The sequence below is a fragment of the Emiliania huxleyi genome (assembly GCF_000372725.1).
Source record: "Emiliania huxleyi CCMP1516 chromosome Unknown EMIHUscaffold_138, whole genome shotgun sequence".
Lineage (NCBI taxonomy): Eukaryota > Haptophyta > Isochrysidales > Noelaerhabdaceae > Emiliania > Emiliania huxleyi.
Genome location: NW_005201213.1, coordinates 82,364 through 99,442, shown reverse-complemented (window position 1 = coordinate 99,442; position 17,079 = coordinate 82,364). Strand labels below are relative to the sequence as shown.

The window sequence follows — 17,079 nt, the reverse complement described above, 5'->3', positions numbered from 1 at the left end:
CTTGTCGTAGACGCCGCCGACGCCGTCCTCGGTGGCGGCGCCGCGCGCCCGCTCGTCGGCGAGGGCGAGCGCCTCCACCGTCTGCCGCAGCAGCGACGGCAGGAAGCTCTCCTCGCGCTGCGACGAGAGTGGCGGGCCAGAGGGCAACGCCGCCTCCTTGGTGCGCCGCTTCTTGACAAACTTCCAGGGGCGGGAGAGCGCGGGCTGGGCCTTGAGGCGGGAGGCGGCGTCGCGCTCGGAGAGCGTGAGCCACATCGGCAGCGACGCCAGCTTGAGCGCCTGCACCCGCACCATCTCCTCCTCGAGCGAGCCAAAGGCGCGCACGAGGAAGCGGACCCACTCGGCGCGCTCCAGCCACGGCATCTCGGCGCGCTCGCTCGGCAACCCGAGCGCGCGGCCGAAGAAGGCGTCGAAGCGGGCGCGCTCGGCGCGCAGCACGGCCCACCCATCGACGCCCTCGCCGAACTTGGCGTTCAGCATCACCACGATGGACATGACGTGCTCCCAACTCGCGCTCTCGCCATCAAAGTGCGGCCAGAGGTAGCGCTCGAGGTAGCCAGACAGCTCGAGCCGGGAGAGGTCGGCCGAGCGGCCGCGGCCGCTGCGCCCGCCCGCCAGGAAGCGGCCGTACACGTCCACGACGAGCGCCTCGTCGAAGGTGCCGTCGCCGTCACTGCCCACCGCCCACCGCTCAGCGAGCTCGTCCACGCGGCTCGAGGGCTTGGACGGCTTGGAGCGCTTGCCGCCGCCGCCGCCGCCGTCGCCGCCGTCGCCGCCGTCGCCGCCGTCGCCGCGGCCGCGGCCGCGGCCGCCGCCGCGACCGGCTGCGGCGCGCTTTTTTGGAGGAATGGTGTGGGGCAGCCCGGGTGGCACGCCTGCAGGAACCGCCTGCAGCACGGTGCGTTTTCTTCTTCAGCGCGGTGAGCCGGGTCCCCATAAAGCGTCTAAGAGAGAGAGAGAGATTTTTAGGAGCCAACAAGAAATGTGGCACACACAGTGATAAGGGCTCGGCAGCTTGTCGACTACCAGCCGAAGCCGGAGTCGGAACCGTAGCCGAGATGGTCGTTCGTCGAGGGTGTCGAATATGTCATTCGCCTCGCTAGTAGAGCCGGAGCCGCATGAGTCTTGGTCGGAGGAGGAGGAGTCGTCGGAGGAGCGGTCAGACCGCTCGCGCTTGTCGCGCCTGATGCGCTCTGCGAGGGGGCCGGGGTCGTAGTCGTCGTGCTCGAGCGTCGGGAAGACAGCGCGCCTTGCGACCTTGTCGGCCGAGCTGCCATCCCAGTACAAGGTGTACCAGTCGCGAGGGTAGAACCAAGCGGTGACCAACCTGTACCGTCCGAGAGCGGCCGCCAGCCGTGGAGGAAGAGGCGTGGAGCACGTGTTGACTGTTGTGGCGTCGCCGCCGCCGTCGGCCACGTGATCTGCGCCATGCACCGCTCGTCCGAGTCGAACTTGATGACGCCTTCGGCCGCGGCCTCGAAGGGACCGTCCCCGTCCTCGTCGGAGGAGAACCGCCTCCCGTGAGCTGGTGTCCATTCTTTCTCTGGTCCCGCGTCCACCCATGCCGCGCTGGTGTCCAGTCCGGGCCTGACTGCTCTAGTGGGCGTCCCTGCCGTAGGAATTCCTAGTTTCTCTTCGGTCGCTCGCAGCCCCCGCTTGCACCTTGAAGCGCGCATTTCTCTCTGTTGTCGGCGAGGCGTGACCGCGCCACTCGCTCTCACCTGGCAAAAGAAATCCTGGGGCGCGTTCTTTTCTCTTACCGACCACACCCACAAAGAACCCTGCACAAAGATCGCAAGGGCGGGGGCCTGTTCCTTTTTACCCATCTCACAGTAGAGAGGTGTCCGTTTTTATTTATTTATTTATTTTTCTCTTACGGGTAATAGGAGTCCCAAAGCCAAGAAGGGGCTAGAGGGCGGGAGACGCCGCGCAAAGCCGAAATCCCTGTTTGCAGGTGCACTTCCGGATGTGCCGCCAGGCGACCGAGCGACCGAATGGGCGATCACACCACGCGCACGTGCCACCAGCGCTCGGCTGGCGTTCGGCAATACGGGCACGCTCGCAGCCGAGCGGAGCAGGGGCCGCAGACACACTGGTGGCCACACGGCAGAGCGGCGTGCGTCTTCGGCCTAGTGAAGCACACGATACACGTAGTCTCGCCACCTATTGTGGACTCGGGCGCGTCTCGACGGCCGGTGTCGAAGGTAGCGGCCGCCAGCGAGAGGATCTCAGGGTGAGGCGGTGCTGAGGGGGTGGAGCGACCGCCGTGCGCCAATCCCGCCTCGCTAGCTCCATCGGATGCCGGATCACTGAGCGGCTCCCTCGCCTGCCAGCCCTCTGCCGTCGACGTCTGCGGCAGATGCTGGACGGTGACCCAGTCGGGCGAACCGCCAGTCTGCTGCCCCTCTCCCTCCCTCCCGTCTGCCTCTGCTTGCTCCGCCGCCGCGGATTCCGCTGCCGCCGCCGCCGCCGTCGCCCTCGCTTCAGCCGCCGTCGCCCTCGCTTCAGCCCGCCTCCTAGCCCGCTCCCGGAACGCTCTCTCCGCGGGCTGCTTCCCTCTCTGCCTCCTGGGTGCTCGCCGCTGCCGCCACGCGCGCCAGCCAGAGACGACCGTCACGAGCAGCAGCGCGAGGATCACGGCGAGGGCGCTGCTCGAGGCGCTGGGACGGCTGGCGGGGCTCTCTGCTCCCGCCGCCTCCCGCCGAGCCTGCCGCTCGTGCTGCTGCAGGAACTCCACCACCCGCTCTTGTGCTGTCCCACCCAAGATGTGCTCCATCCATGGTTTGTCGAGGTCCGGGCCGCCATCTGGGGCTGCTCGAAACTGCCTCAGGCTGTGTCCCTTCTGGCCCTTCATGATGACGTCGCCACGAGGAGTCTGAATCCGGGGTTGGCCTCGAGCCACGGCATCGCGGAATGGGCCATCGACAAACGCCACCTCCGAGACGCTTTTGTGCATAGCTGTCCACTGCGCACCCCAACCCCGATCGGCGGCGCCAGGCGGCAGCTCGGCTGGTAGGCGGGCTCCAACTCGTAGCAGGCTAGCGACAACCTCTCCCGCCGCAGCACTCTCGCTGAGAGAGCTCTCGCTGAGAGAGCTCTCGCTGAGGGAAAGTGTGAGCGCGGCGCTCATGAGAGCTGTGCCGCCGCTGGCGTCAGTCAAGTGCACGTCGGCACCAGACTCAAGCAGAAGTCTCACCAATGGCAGGTCCACATAGTAGGCGGCTGAGATCAGCAGCGTCGGCTGGTCTTTGTCGTCAGGGTCCCGGGCGTCGGGAGAGACGCCTCGCTCGAGCATCTTTCGCAGCAGAACGGCGCGGCTCTGACGCTCCCTGGGACTGTCACCGGCTGTGCTGCTGGCCAGCGATCTGAAGAGCTCGCGCAAAGCGTCCCCGTCGCCGCCGCCTCCCTCGCCACCCCCGGCTTCGCCTCTCTCGGGCATGACCGCAAGGAGTCGGAGTTAGCACATCCTGCAGTTGCGATGACTCCTCGTCCCCCCCCCGAGTTCATTTTGTATATCCCCCCCCCCCACCCGCGCGCGGAATCTTCTCTTTTTCAGGTGTATGTGGCTCTTACGGAGAGGCCTTTTTTCAAGGGAGGACTCCCGACCAAACAATCGACAACACTGGCCACGGAGGCTCGCAAATTTGTTTTCGGCCCCAAACCCAAAGTCCACAACACTTCGTACGCGCTCCGTTGAGCGTCGCGTGCGTTGAGACCACCCCGGCCTCTCGAGAGACTTGATAGTTGAAACACATTAAAGAAACAAAAGTCGCATGATCGCGACTGGTGACAGACATGTGACACGCTCCGGCTGCGGCTCGGCCTCTGATGGCTTCGCCTCGCGCGGCGGCTCGGGCTCGGTGCTTCGGTGGGTCTCAAGAGTTTGAGCGAGGTCTATGTGAGTCTGGCCCGCCCTCAGAGTTCAGCGTGTCGCACGAAGCCGCGCACGCCTTGTGCATGTAGCCTGAAGCGCAAGGGCACCGTCGGAAGTGATGACGAGGCTGTGCCATGCTCCAGCCGACACAGCGACGACGCGCTGGCCAGCAAGGGCCTCAACCTTCTTGGGCAGCAGCTGGCGCTGCTGGTCGCCATAGCCCAACATGGCAATGTATCCACCGCCCCAGCTCCAGACGGCGCCGTCGGCGGTGATTGCCATGCTGTGAAATGCTCCAGCCGACACAGCGATGACATACTGGCCAGCAAAGGCCTCGACCTTCTTCGGCAGCAGCTGGCGCTGCTGGTCGCCGTGGCCCAGCTGGCCAGAGCCTCCACCACCCCAGCTCCAGACGGCGCCGTCGGCGGTGAGCGCGAGGCTATGCTCGATCGAAGCCGACACAGCGACGACGCGCCGGCCAGCAAAGGCTTCGATCTTCTTCGGTTGCGAATGGTCCTGCTCGCCGTGGCCCAGCCGGCCAAAGTCTCCAAAGCCCCAGCTCCGAAAAGAGAACACAAGCATCGGCACCGCCAGACACTCTCCGCCACCGCGCAAATCTCTCAGTGCAGCACACGACTTCAGTGCACTACTGCCGGCATGCCGTCTCCCAGCAACGCCAGCTGCAGCCGGAACCTTGTGTCGAGGCCCCGCTGAGGGTGGGTTCGGTGCGGATGTGTCGATTGCTAATCGTTTCCGCCACGTGCTAATCGATGTAGGGGAGCATTGGGCCTGACCACGTATCTGCCAGCCGGTGCAGGTTGCGTACGAACTCGGCCGTCACAACCGTCGCCACGCAAGTCGTGGACGGGCTTTTCGCCATCGGATGGCTCGAAGTTCGACCACAAGTTCTCGGGGGCCAAAAGAGCACTGCGTGGTGACTCTTCAACTTCATCAAAATCGGCGGCGGAATCCCTGGTCAGTCACGGTCGGAGCTCGGACTTTTCAGCGCTGTAAACTTCTAGGCAGGCGCGCGAATGGTATCCTCGTCGACGTCATTCGGTGTGGGTGTGGCGTGTGCTGGGTTCCTTGTGGGGATCGTGCATGTGCATGTCACGCAGAGCTTTATTACCGCGTCGCTCATTTCGCTGTGCGGGAACCGAAACCGACCCTCCGCAAAAGTCAGAGGAGGAGAAGAGCAGGCATTCTCCCTGACACCCGCTCCCGGCGCAATGCTCCATCGCTCTGCAATTTTGGAGGCTGGAGCACACCGCTTTGCACGCCTCGAGCGCCAACGACGAAGAACAGTGCCCCGTTTGGGCCGCGTCCCGTGCCGCCGGGAACAAAAAACTTCTTGGCAACAAAAAAGGATCCGTAGCCAGTGCATAGAGTTCTGTTCACTGTTCATCCATCCATCCATCCACTACCATTGTGTACCACACACACGCACGTGCGTGTACACGGCGCAAGCAACGAGGTCGCAGCAGTTGCCAGCAACACGAGCTCACTCACGAGCTAGACGCTGGCGGCGTGGGTGACCGCACGCGTCGTCGTAGCCGGAGAGTTTCATTGCTCGCCGTCGGTCACCGCATCCTCCAGCACAAGCAAGAAGAAAACGCTGGTTTGGCGAGATAGAGGTGCGGGGTAGGTGGGAGGTCTAGACTGCTTTTACGTCCGAGAAGAAAAAACGCTGACAGAACACAACTCAGAAACCTACGCGCGCCGGCGGCGCAAATTCGGACCCATGTCGCAAGTGAGTTGTGAGGGGTAGCTCTCGCCGCGGGGCTTCACGCTGTGCGGCTGTGGACGAGCTGTCGGTAGTCGCGCAGCAAAGCGTCGACGCGCTTCAAGCTCGACTTCAAGCGGCGGCTGGCCGCCCGACTCAGGATAAGACCGTGCAGCATGACGCGCGCCTTTGGCGAGAGCCACGCGGCGCCGATCAGGAACACCGTCGCCGCGTAGAGGAGCGAGCCTATCGCTCTCGACGAATGCTGGTCATCGGGAATCATATTGGTTGCACGCGTAGAGGAGAGCGAGCCGGCGAACGAGCCGCCGAGGGGCGGGAAGGCGGCGGCCGCGACATCCGCGCCGCTGCGGCGGAGGCAGTGGAGGGCGTATCCCGACGCGGCGGCGGTCGCGAGCCCGTAGCTCATGTAGGCGATTCGTGCCTAGCACATCAGGTAGCCGCAGGTCGAGGGGAGCGCGGGGGAAGGGGCGGGAGGAGAGGCGGCCACACGTGCGCCACTTTCCCGCGAGTTGGGGCTTAAACGGCGTGCCGGCATGCGGCCGAGATGCTGCCCAGATACAGCGGGGATGACGCCGAGAGCGGGTGCCGAGATGGCGCACCCACTCCCACGTGCCGATGCGGCGCGACACCACCCCCAGCACGAGGACGAGGCGGAAGAGGCAGTCGGCCTGCACGACACCGCGGGCGACGGAGGAGCCCTCCTGTGCGCACGGGCGAGAGATGCGGGTGAGATACGGGCGTGAGGTCTGGGCATGCCAAAGTCTCCGGAGGGGCAAGCCCACAGGGGTGGCACAGGGGTGGCACAAGCAAGAGGTAGCAGAGGCGGACAGAGGTGCGGCGCTATGTTGCTAGATCTACCCCCTTGCACCTGCTCGGTCGGCAAGCCCGCGTCCGGAGTACACAGCTTGGCCAGGGCGAGGCCTGCGAGATCACACCGTCGGGCACGGGGGTGAACGGGGGCCGAACCGGCTGGCGGGAATATGTGTGTGTATGTGTATGGACACACTCTCAGCCTCATATGCATCGGCACCACAGCTGCTCCCTTGGAGGGGCGCGGGGAGAGGCGGGGCGGGGGGAGGACTCGGGGAGGCAGCGGGGGGGGGGGGGGGGGGGGTCACCACTCCAGAGAAGCACGAGCGGGAGGGGCGGCGGGTCCGAGGCGGCCCTCCGAGGCCCGAGCAGGGGCAGCCACACCAGGAGGGAACCAGCGAACACCTGCGGAAAGGGGGCACCGCAGGGGCACCGCTCAAGTGCTGCGGGCTGTGAGCGGCGTCTCTTCCCGCTGCAACGCACCGGGAGGGGCAGCAGCTGCCGCCAGTGCCGCGCGCTGAAGACGGCCGCTATGTCAAACGTGGTTGCGGCAGCCGCTCCCGGTCCGGCAGCGGCGAGCGCGGTGGCAGCGAGGGCGAAGGCGGCGAGGGCGGCGGCGGCAAGGGCGGCGGCGGAGAGGGCGGAGGTTGTGAGGGCGGAAGCGGCAAGGGTGGCGAGGGCGGTGGCGGCGAGGGTGGCGAGGGCGGTGGCGGCGAGAGTGGCGGCAGGAGATGCGCCCTCAGCCTCGCCGCCCGCCCACGACCCGGCGCCGGTGAAGTCGAGAACACCGAGCGAAGTTGCGTGTAACGTGCGGTGGCCGAACACGCCACCGTCGAGCGACCCGTTCTCGGCGAGACCTGCGGCGAGAGAGTGGCGTCTCGGGGCAGACCGACCTGACCGTTCAAGGCTCCCTCTGAGCGCGCACCATACAAGGTCGCGTCGAGCGCGAACTGCACGAGCACCAAAAGCCACGGGAGCCACGGGGCAGCGCGGTGCCGCTGCATGAGGGCGGCGCCCCGGGAGAGCTGTGCCACCGGAGGCAGGGAGCGGGACAACGGGAGCGAGACGTGGTCGAGCAAGCCCTGCGGCTCAACAAGGTAGGTAACAGGCAGGGGCCGCCACGGCATTAAAGTTGCAAGGCGTGCGGATGAGCAAACCTGTCGTTCGGACAGCTTCGAGGGCGGCGCGGCTCCGCTCGTGGCGGTCGAAGCGCCCAGCAAGTCGAGCATCGGCGCTGCCGTTGGCTCTGGGGGCGACGGCGCAGGAGAGGGCAAGCTCCCGGCCGCTGTGCCGCCGCCACCCGCCAGAAGCTCCGCCTCGACGCGATCGAGGAGGCCCTGCAGCTCTGCGACCGGGAGGCCCTGCAACTCGCCGACCAGCGCCTCCCGAAGCCGCTGAAGGAGCGCGAACCGCTCGGCAGCGGTGCCGCCGAAGCGAGCCCGCTGCTCGTCGAGGGGGAGGGAGGCGGCGCCGGCAAGGGAGGCCATCTCCAGCCCGATGAGGTCGCTCACCCGCCTACGCTGTGAAGTGTGTCACTAACCCTCGGCACTCGGCGCTGTACCATCCCGCATTCTGGCTCTCGCGCGCCCGAACGTGAGCATCGCGTTGTCCGTCCTGAGGCTCTCGCCGGCCGTGTGCTGCCTCTTTCCCGGGGTAAGGGTCGAGTTGCTGACGTGCAGCGTGATGCTTCGGCCGTCGAGGGAGAGGTACTCTGGCGGGACGGCGGCCAGGCACCCCGGCGGCCACCCCGAGGGAGAAGGAGAGAGCGAGGAGCCTTCAGGCGCAAGCCGCCATCCCATCGCCAACGCCGACGGAGGCTGGGATGCATCGTTCGTTGGGTGCTCGAAGATCAACAGGGGTGGGCCCTTGCAGCGAGACGTATTGTTGGCCACGCGAAAGCGCGGCCCGCCCTCGAGCCGCTTCGTCCAAAAGGCGTGGCTCCTTGTGTTTGCGGGTGGCGCACTGCCGGCAGCGCACCAGATCCGCACTCGATCGGCGGGGAAGGTGACGCCGCGCTCGAGGCAGCGCGTGCAGAACATGCGCCGGAAGTCGCCGCCCGTCAGGAGCGTTGTACAGTGCAGCGAGTCGCCCATGAGGAGGCCACCCCAGCACGCTTGAGGCGGCGGCGGCAGCGGCGTCGAGGTCGGAGTAAAGGGAGACGAGGAGGCTGTCGTCAAGCAAGAGGTTGATGGCAAGTCGTCACAACCATGGTCGCCGTCGCCGCCGCCGCCGCCACCGCCGCCACCACCGCCCTCACCACCGTGCCCGCCGCCGAGCCCGCCGCCACCGTCGCCGCCGTCGTCGACACCGGTCAGCAACTCGTCGATCCAGAGGGAGAACGATTGAGAGTCGTCGGCCATCATGGAGATCAGTAGCCGTCAAGATCAAAGCCGGCGTCGTCCGTCCCCCTGCGATGAAGTCGGACGAGCCGAAAGAGCGGGGGAGGGAGGAGGTCGTCGGCCGTCACGCCCCAGTCCGTGTTGTACTCCACAAACGTCTTGTAGCTGCTGATGTCCATGAACGAGTCGGTCCCGTTGATGGAGACGCGAGACGGCATAGAGTAGTCGTAATCGACGTCGCCGTTGCCGATCTCTCGCCGCACCGGCTCTGGCGGCGGATGGCGCATGTGGAACTCGGCCTTGCCGATCGCGTTGAGCCGCTTGAAGATGCGCTGCAGCCGGACGAGGGAGTTGAGGTAGTGCGTCCACGCGTTGTGCATGCCCTCGAAGAGCGCGCGGGGCGTGTACTTGTCGTAGCACGGGTTGTAGCTCTGTCCCTCGACCCTCTCCGGCGCCGGGTACTCCTCGCACAGAAGTCGTACCTAGGTACACGGACTCGTTAGCCCGACATCTCGGCCAGCACGGCCACGAGCGCGCCCACCCCAGCCCTTCCGGCACACGAATGGCGAGAGAGAGTAGCCGCACAGATCCGACGCGGCAAGCCACGTCGGCGCTGCTGTCGAATGGCGTGCGAATGCCGCTCGTCGGCTACGGCTGCGCCGGCCGCATCGGCCGCAAGCCGCTGGGCGAGGCGCTCGAGCTCGGCTACGCGCTGTTCGACACCTCGCAGGCGAGCGAGTGGTACCTCGAGGAGGAGCTGGGCGTGGCGCTCGCCATGTCGTCCGTGAACCGCTCCGCTGTGTTCCTGACCTCTAAGCTCCACCCACGGGACCTCGGCGAGCAGAGCACGCTCCGCGCGTTCCCCGCGTCGCTGCGCAACCTGCAGACGTCGACGATCGATGCGTTTCTGCTGCACTACCCGCGCTGCTTTGGCGACCTGTGCGGCGGGCGCGAGCCCGAGGGCACCTGGCGGGAGTCGTGGCGCGCCCTCGAGTCGCTCTATGAGCAGGGCCAGGTGCGTGCGCTCGGCGTGTCCAACTTTTCGCCCGACGAGCTCCAGCAGCTGCTCGGGTTTGCGCGTACGCCGCCGCACATCGTGCAGAGCTGGATGGACCCGCTGCACCAGGAGCGGCCTCTGCGGGAGGTGTGCCGAGCGCACGGCATCCTCTTCCAGGCGTACTCGACGCTCGGCACGCAGTGGGCCGGCCGTGGCGTGCGCGTCAACCCGGTGCTGCGCCACCCGGTGCTGGGCGCGGTGGCGGCCGAGGTGGGAAGGTCGACCGCCCAGGTGGCGCTGCGGTGGGCGCTGCAGCACGGCGTCGCCGTCATCCCTCGCTCCACCAAGCGACGCCACATGGCGGAGGGGCTCGACCTGTTTGCCTTCGACCTGTCGGCCGCGCAGATGGCCTCGATCGACAGCCTCGCTGCCGCTCGGTATTTCTTTTTCTCACTCGTTTTCTTGTTTTAGGCCTCGATCGATAGCCTCGACGGCACCGACCCGAGCGCCGTGCACGCGCCGCCCCCACCGCCGCGGTCGTGTACCGACGACAGCGACGCGTGCGGCGCGTGGGCCGATGCGGGCGAGTGCGACGCTAACCCGGGCGCGTTTCCTCACGCTAGTGACGGTGAGGCCGAGAGAGAGGCCGTTGGCTGAGCGGGTTCCCGTGCGCTTCAGGCTACATGCACAAGGCGTGCGCGGCTTCGTGCGACACGTGTCCCGCGAAGGCTGAACTCTGAGGGCGGGCCAGACTCGCACAGAGACCACGCTCAAACTCTTGACCCACACGAAGTGGACCGAGCCCGAGCGCGGAGCGGCCGGCGCGCGAGGCCGAGCCATCAGAGGCCGAGCCGCAGCCGGCGCGTGTCACCAGTCGCGATCATGCGTCCTTTGTTTATTAATGTATCATACGAGAGAAGTCCATCCAAGTGCGTGCCGGGTCAAACGAAAGATCTGCAATCTACGGGACGGACCTCGGACGCGCCCGCCGTAAGCGGACAGTATGCCGTGGCGTGCTTACTCTGCGAGAGCCTCCGCGATGGCCTCGTCCACGTCGGCCGACCTTGCAGGACCAAGTGGCGGCGAGCCGGTCGAGCCGCCCGTCCCTCCGCCCACAGCGACAGCTGAGGCTGCGCGTTGCAGGGCGCGCTTGCCAGCGCTCGACGGGCGCTTTGTAAGGCCCACTTCATCGGACTGTGGCCCGGGGATGTAAGCGACGTCACCATCGGAGCGCAGGGAAGCCACCGACGGTGAGCTGGCTCGAACTTGCCGCCGCGTTGGTGCGAGGTCTCCGGTAGCGACGTGCTCACGCCACTTGAGAAGAGTGGCCAGCCACGCATCACGTAGCTCTGCCGACCGAAACTCAAGGTCGAGCGTCCGGGTGGGGCTGACGACAGAGAGGAACAGGTTGTCGCGCAAGTCCGCAGCGCTGCGGCCCCTCCCGCCGGCCTTGCCACTCGCCTTGCTTCCCGCCTTCGCACCTCGCCGCGCCACGTCGGTCGTCAGGCCGGGCGTGATTGCGACCACCTCGTCAGCTAGCAGGCACTTCTCGGCGGGCGCCACCGCTGAGGCACCCCACTCCAGCCGCCGGAGCGACAGGTCGCACCGGATGTGCCGCGGGTGCGGCTTGCCCTTCCGGCCATGCTTGACAGCCAAGACACCCGTGAGCAGCATCTCGCGCAGGTGGCGCATCTCCTCCGCTCTGGCGTCGCCGAGCGCACGCGAGAGCGCCGTCTTTTGAGCGTGCAGCGCGGCCGACCACGACGCGTGCGCTTGGGCGGCGCGCGACGCGGCATCCGACGCGACGCCACGCGCCGCCTCCGCCCGTTCGTGCCGCTGCTTCTCGGCCGCAGCACCGAAGAGGGCCGCCCGTTGTAGCCGAGCGCGCAGCTCCTCGGTGGAACGCCGCTGCTCAGCCGCTGCTGCCTCGAGCTCCTGCTTGTAGACGGCAGCGGTGCGCTGCGCCTCGTCGAGCGACGCCCGCGCCTCCGCTTCACGTGCCTCGGCAGAGCTGGCGAGGCTCCTCACCTCTGTTTCGCGCGCCAGCTCGGACTCAGTCAGCCGACCGTCAGCCAAGCCACGCGCAATAGTCAGCGCGTCGAGCTCCTCAAGCAGCCGCGCTCGCTCCTCGCTCGCACCAGCTAGCGACGCCTCCAGCTCGCCCACCCGCGCCTCGCTCGCAGCGTAGGCCGCCTCCGCTGCGTGCGCACGGCTGGCGAGCCCCTCGGCCCGCTCACTCTCCGCCTTGCGGGCCTCCAATAGCGCCGAGAGCGCCTTCGACTTTGCACGAGCATCGGCGAGCGCACGGGTGAGCGACGTCTCGTGCTCCACCAGCGCGGTGCGCAGCGTCGCCTCCTCCGCCAACCGGGCGCGCCGCGACTCCTCGAGGGCGCGCAATACCTCGTCGCATTGCTGGCGAAGCCCCTCGGCCTCGGCCTCCGAGACGCCGAGCCTCGCGAGTGCCTCGTCGTATGACTGTCGAAGGCTCTGCACTTGCTCCAGCCGGGCGGCCGCCTCCTCGGCTGCGCGTCCCTCGGCGTTGGAGAGCTGGCCCTGCAACGACGCAACCGTAGCATGGAGCCCTTCAGCCGCCGCCTCGAGCTCATCGCGGGAGCGGATGAGCTCCGCTGTTTGCTCCTGCGTCTCGGTGCGCTCACCGTCTCGCGCCAGCTCCGCCCTCTGCAACGCGGCGTCCGAGCGATCGCGCTCTTCTTCGAGGCGGCGGCACGCAGCCTTGGAGCTGCTCAGATCCGTCTCAGCGCTCGCACGCAAGGTTGACTGCAGCTCGCACGCCTCTTGCAGCAGGGTGATGCGCGCAGCCGCCTCCTCGCACCCGCCCGCCACCTCGGCATCTGCATCGAGCAGAGCAGCGAGTGCCGCGCGTGTCTCCGCTGACGCCACGGCTGCGGCTGCCTGTGCCCTGCCTGCCTCTGCGTTCGCTTCGCGCAATCGCTGTATGAGCACCTTGCCATCGGCGGCTGCAGCGGCCGCTTGGTGCCGAGCCTCCGTCGCGGCAGCCGCTTCAGCAGCACACGCCATTTCTAGCGCCTTGAGTGCCCCATCGTGCTCTGTTGCCTCGGCAAGCGCCTTGGATGACAGCTCAGCCTGGAGCGACGCCGCCTCGGCAGCAGCGCTCGCCGCACGACCCTCGGCAACCTCAGCACGCTTGGCCGCGGCCTCGGCGCGCTGCCGCTCCGCCGCTGCGGCCGCGCTCTCTGCTGCTAATTTTCGCTCGAGCTCCGCAACCATCGCGTTGTGTGCCGCGTTGCTCTGCTCGGCCGCAGCTGCCGCCGCGGCTCGATCGCGCTCGCGACCGGCAGCGGCCTCGGCTACTTGCCGCGTGAGCTTTCCGAGGGCATCCTCACGCTGTCTCAGTTGGTCCTCCAGCTGCAGCAGCTGGCCTCCAACGCCACCCTCGGCACGCAAGCGCATCGCCGTCGAGAGGTCGTCTGCGAGGGCCGCGGCATCAAGAGTCACCGTCGTGGAGTTGACGGTGGCACTCACCTTGACTTGCATGGCGCGTGCGCCGAAGTCGAGGGCACCTGTAGTCTCCGATGCATCGAGCGATGCCTGGCTCGCGCAGACAATGAGCGACGTGCGGCAGTTGCCGCCGAGCGAGTCAGAGAGCAGATGCGTCAGCTTGGAGTCACGGTACGGCACGTGGCTCGCGGCCTGGCCGAGGGCCTTCATCACGTTGGACAGGCCGAGGAGGGACGTGTTGATGTTGATCGCCTCCTTCATTCGCTTGCCAGTCTTCTCCTCGTCGGCGCCCGATCGCTTTACGCGTTCGGAACCGGCAAGATCAACGAGAGAGAGCTTTCCTGTAAGCTGCGTCGCCTGAACGTCGCCGCCCAAGCGGAGGCTCGCGCTGAGGCCGGAGTTTGATCCGAGGCCCTCGAGTATCCTAGCGCGGCGCGTCACGTACATTTGCAGCACGGCGTGCGATCTCGATGAAGATTTGTTCATTTTGGTTTCGGCATAGATGATGTTGCGACGGCCGGTCTCAAGGAGCTGCAGCAGCTCTTCGGCCGAGTTGCACCGTGTTCGCGTCAGCCCTTCGACCTCAGTCCCGACCCCCTTCGGCTTGATTCGGAGGTTGTTGTTCTTCAGACGCAACAAGTCATCAACCTGCAGCAATTATGGGCAACGACAGATGATAAAGTGGAGCCGGGGAGCGCTTCGCGCACCTTTGCGTGACGCGCCTGCTCGTTATAGATCTGGCAGAAGCTCGCTGACACGCTGTAGACGTGGCGGACGTCGCACTGGATGGCCACGAAGAGCTCGGCCGCCAACCGCGGCACAAGGCCAGCGGAGGCAACCACGGCTGCCATCGAGTTTCCACCACCCCCGCTCTTCGATGCGCGAGCAATAGCACCCCCGCCATTGAGTAGCGTGTACGTCTTCCCTGACCCCTACAGAAGGCAGCGACACTGCGGTGGGCGGCAGCAGGCCCGCTGGCTGGGGCGGCTCGCGGAGCACGCTCACGGTTTGGCCGTATGCGAGGATCGTGCCGTTGTAGCCCTGCAGTACGGACTCAAGGACGGGGACAGCCACCTCGCTGTAGATGGACTCCTGGTCCGCATCCGGCCCGTGCAGGTGCGACCCAGGCAGCTGCTCCCGGTTGCGTCGGAACCCGCCATCGCCCGTCCGTACCAGGACGGTTGATTGGTCGCTCTCATGAAACTCGGCACCGTCCCACGCGAGAGTGCGCCAACCCACAAAGTAGAGCGTTGCGTTGGCGTTCATTGACAGCGTCACTTTTCCTACGCCGTCCATCCCAGCCTTGCCTCCAGAAACCAAGGTGGCGGCATCAGGCGTTGCGCTGATGTTGCCCGAGCGCCACTCAAAGAGGTAGACATTTAGCGACTTGTACCACCAAAAGCCTCGAGTGAAGTTGCAAGAGTTGAGATTACATAGGTACTGCGAGCCAGGAGTGATCTTCTCAGGGGAGAGCTCCTCGACACCATCCATCACAAGCCCGGCCGTGGCAAGAGGGTAGCGAGGGCATGCGTCCAGGCTACCACCCGCTGCGACTAGGGCTGGGCACGTTTGATTCGCCCAAAGCCATGTGGAGCTTACGCTCGTACCAGCCTGCTTTCCGCACCCGCAACAGTTGAGCTCGGGGTTTCCAAACTCGTGCGTGAATAGAGTCCCGCTGGTCCCCGTTGGTGGGATGCCGGCGGCGGCAAGCTCGGAAGTGCACACTTGCTGCCCCGCAAAATGGATCGTTCGTATATAGTCACAATCACATGTTGCCGCCGGACAATAAATCTCAAGAAGTTCCCAACCTGGCGTGTCCTCGCACACTCGGGATACCCCTGGTGCCAGCGGCGGAGTCGAAGGGGAGGGCGGCGGGGCGTCTGCATCGTCGAGGCAGCAAAAGCGCTACGCCATAGAGGCTCACGCATAGGACAAGCCATGGCGGGGGCCGCATCGGGCGCTGAAGGCCTGCGCCGCGGACGGCCCCGCGTTGCCGTCGGGCACAGAGTTCCGTTTTACCCAATCCGTGTCTGCGGGGCCCTTCTCTCGAGGTCTCGAGATACACAGCAGCGGCCAACCCTCAATCAAGTACTTTTCTGTAGTTGGAGGGGGCATGTGCATGTTAGATCTACACAACCCGCTGAACGCCGCCACCTTCACTGTGGCTGTCGTGTCGCTCACGCTCACCATCCGCCACCTGCTCCGGCGCGCACGCGGCGTCTCCTCGCTGCGCGATCTCTCCTCCTTCAAGCAGAGCGAGGTGCTTTCCGAGGGCGAAGGCCATGCCGTCCTGCTCGGTGCCTTCTCGTGGCAGCCGGCCGGAGAGCGGGCGCTGGTAAAGATCTCGGCCGTCGACCGGGCCAGCTCAGACGTCGCTGCGCATCTCGAGACGTCGCTCTCGTCCTACAGCGGCGCTGAGTACGCCTACTACCGCGGCTCGGCCTCCCTGGCCTCGGTGCTGTGGAAGCGGCCCGCTTTTGCACTCGAGGTGATCGCGCCGGCGAGCGAGAAGCAGATTGCACGGTCGCGCCCGCAGCCCGGCGTCTTTGTCACCGAGACGGCGGCGCTGTACCACGCCGCCGTCGCGCCGTACATCGACGCGCTCGACCCAAAGTCGACCTCGTGGATCGACAAGTGCCTCGACCTGAGCAAGGAGGCGGAGCGCGTGCTCTTCAACGACCCGGCCGAGCCGACCGGCTTCCTGCTCAACGTCGACACAAAGTGGAAGTCGCACCCGCCGTGCACCGCCGACCCGCAGCTGCGGGCGTCTTGGCGCGGCCACACCGCCGTCAAGGACCTCTACTGCCTCGCCATCTGCCACCGGCGCGACATCCGCAGCCTGCGCGACCTGACGGGGGGGCCCCTGCGGTTTTTTTGGGGGATTTTGGGCCGGGGGGGGGGCCCCCTTTTGGAGAAGTAGGGGGTGGAACCCCCCCCCCTGGGGGGGTTTGGGCCCTCCCGGCCGGGGTTTTCCCCTTTCCAGGGGGGGCCGGGGGGATCCTCTTTGGGTGGTTCCTCCCCCCTTTGGTTGGCCCTCCAACAAAAACCGCCCCCCCCCCCTGGGGGGAGAATCTTTTGGGGGGAAGGGGCCCCCCCCCCCCCCCCCCCCCGCAGGTGCACTTCACACGGCTGCACAACGACCTCGGCTGCCAGGCGGAGCGCGCGCACCTCCTGCAGGAGGTCATCGACAGCCTCGAGGCGGACGGCGCGTGCTACGCCCAGAAGAAGACGCTCTACTACCAGCTCAAGGCGAACGACCGGCTTCTCGCCCGCCTCCGCGAGGAGGGCAGTCAGGAGGGCGGTGGTGCGGCGGGCGCCGGCGCCGCGAGCTCGGGCAAACAGGCCTCGGCGACACGCACGCGGCGGGCGCGGAGCCCGGCGCGCAGCTGAGGAGTGGCTTTGGCCGTTGCACATGCGCGCCCTCGTGGGCTCCTGCCAGCCGGCTCCCATGACTCAACTCATCTATCTGTGTCGCGTGCACATCTCCCGGCAGGTGGTGGTGGAGAAAACGAGTCGTCATCATTGTGCAAGGACATCCGATCGAGGGATACATGTAGAACGCGAAGGGAGTCTTAGCGTACACGTCCAGTATATGTGAGGGGTCCCGTACCATGCGGAATCGACCCTATCAAGTGCTCAAGACTCAAGTGCTCAAGTGAGGTACACACCTGTATGAAAGTAAAGTACCCGCGGTCAAAAGTCAAATTCACAGAGACGAAGATGGATCCACATTCCGACCATGTCGTTGTGTACCCGAACTGTAACTAGTCGTTGTGTACCCGAACTGCAACTAGTCTCGACACGCTCGGTACGACGCCTGCGACCCGTCTCGGGT

The 17,079-nt window shown here is 66.4% G+C and overlaps 4 protein-coding genes across 4 annotated transcripts; 2 read left to right on the top strand and 2 right to left on the bottom strand.

Annotated features, from left to right (window-relative positions):
• Nucleotides 1–2,143: 2,143 nt before the first annotated feature.
• On the bottom strand, nt 2,144–2,722 carry EMIHUDRAFT_362923 (hypothetical protein; the record flags this gene model as incomplete). The annotated part of the gene is made up of 1 exon (XM_005788119.1): nt 2,144–2,722. A coding segment is annotated over one exon (579 nt), but the record flags the coding sequence as incomplete, so codon positions are not given.
• Nucleotides 2,723–9,333: 6,611 nt separating this feature from the next.
• EMIHUDRAFT_362921 (hypothetical protein) lies at nt 9,334–10,687 on the top strand. Its single transcript, XM_005788118.1, has 3 exons — nt 9,334–10,186; nt 10,250–10,368; nt 10,443–10,687. The coding sequence occupies exons 1-3, from the start codon at nt 9,402–9,404 to the stop codon at nt 10,502–10,504; spliced, it is 966 nt and encodes a 321-aa protein (XP_005788175.1). The 5' UTR covers nt 9,334–9,401; the 3' UTR covers nt 10,505–10,687.
• Nucleotides 10,688–13,259: 2,572 nt separating this feature from the next.
• EMIHUDRAFT_71030 (hypothetical protein) lies at nt 13,260–14,510 on the bottom strand (the record flags this gene model as incomplete). The annotated part of the gene is made up of 4 exons (XM_005788117.1): nt 13,260–13,892; nt 13,952–14,088; nt 14,140–14,176; nt 14,250–14,510. Coding segments are annotated over 4 exons (1,068 nt in total), but the record flags the coding sequence as incomplete, so codon positions are not given.
• Nucleotides 14,511–15,363: 853 nt separating this feature from the next.
• On the top strand, nt 15,364–16,801 carry EMIHUDRAFT_227266 (hypothetical protein; the record flags this gene model as incomplete). Its single annotated transcript, XM_005788116.1, has 4 exons — nt 15,364–16,112; nt 16,228–16,252; nt 16,398–16,545; nt 16,776–16,801. The coding sequence occupies 4 exons, from the start codon at nt 15,364–15,366 to the stop codon at nt 16,799–16,801; spliced, it is 948 nt and encodes a 315-aa protein (XP_005788173.1).
• Between the last annotated feature and the right edge of the window lie 278 nt (nt 16,802–17,079).

Excerpts from the sequence above, each read along its gene's own strand:
- EMIHUDRAFT_362921 (XM_005788118.1), top strand. The coding sequence starts at position 9,402 with ATGCCGCTCGTCGGCTACGGCTGCGCCGGCCGCATCGGCCGCAAGCCG. Across the intron at positions 10,187-10,249 it reads CAGATGGCCTCGATCGACAG|CCTCGACGGCACCGACCCGA; the intron begins CCTCGCTGCCGC and ends CTCGATCGATAG. Across the intron at positions 10,369-10,442 it reads CGAGTGCGACGCTAACCCGG|GCTACATGCACAAGGCGTGC; the intron begins GCGCGTTTCCTC and ends CGTGCGCTTCAG.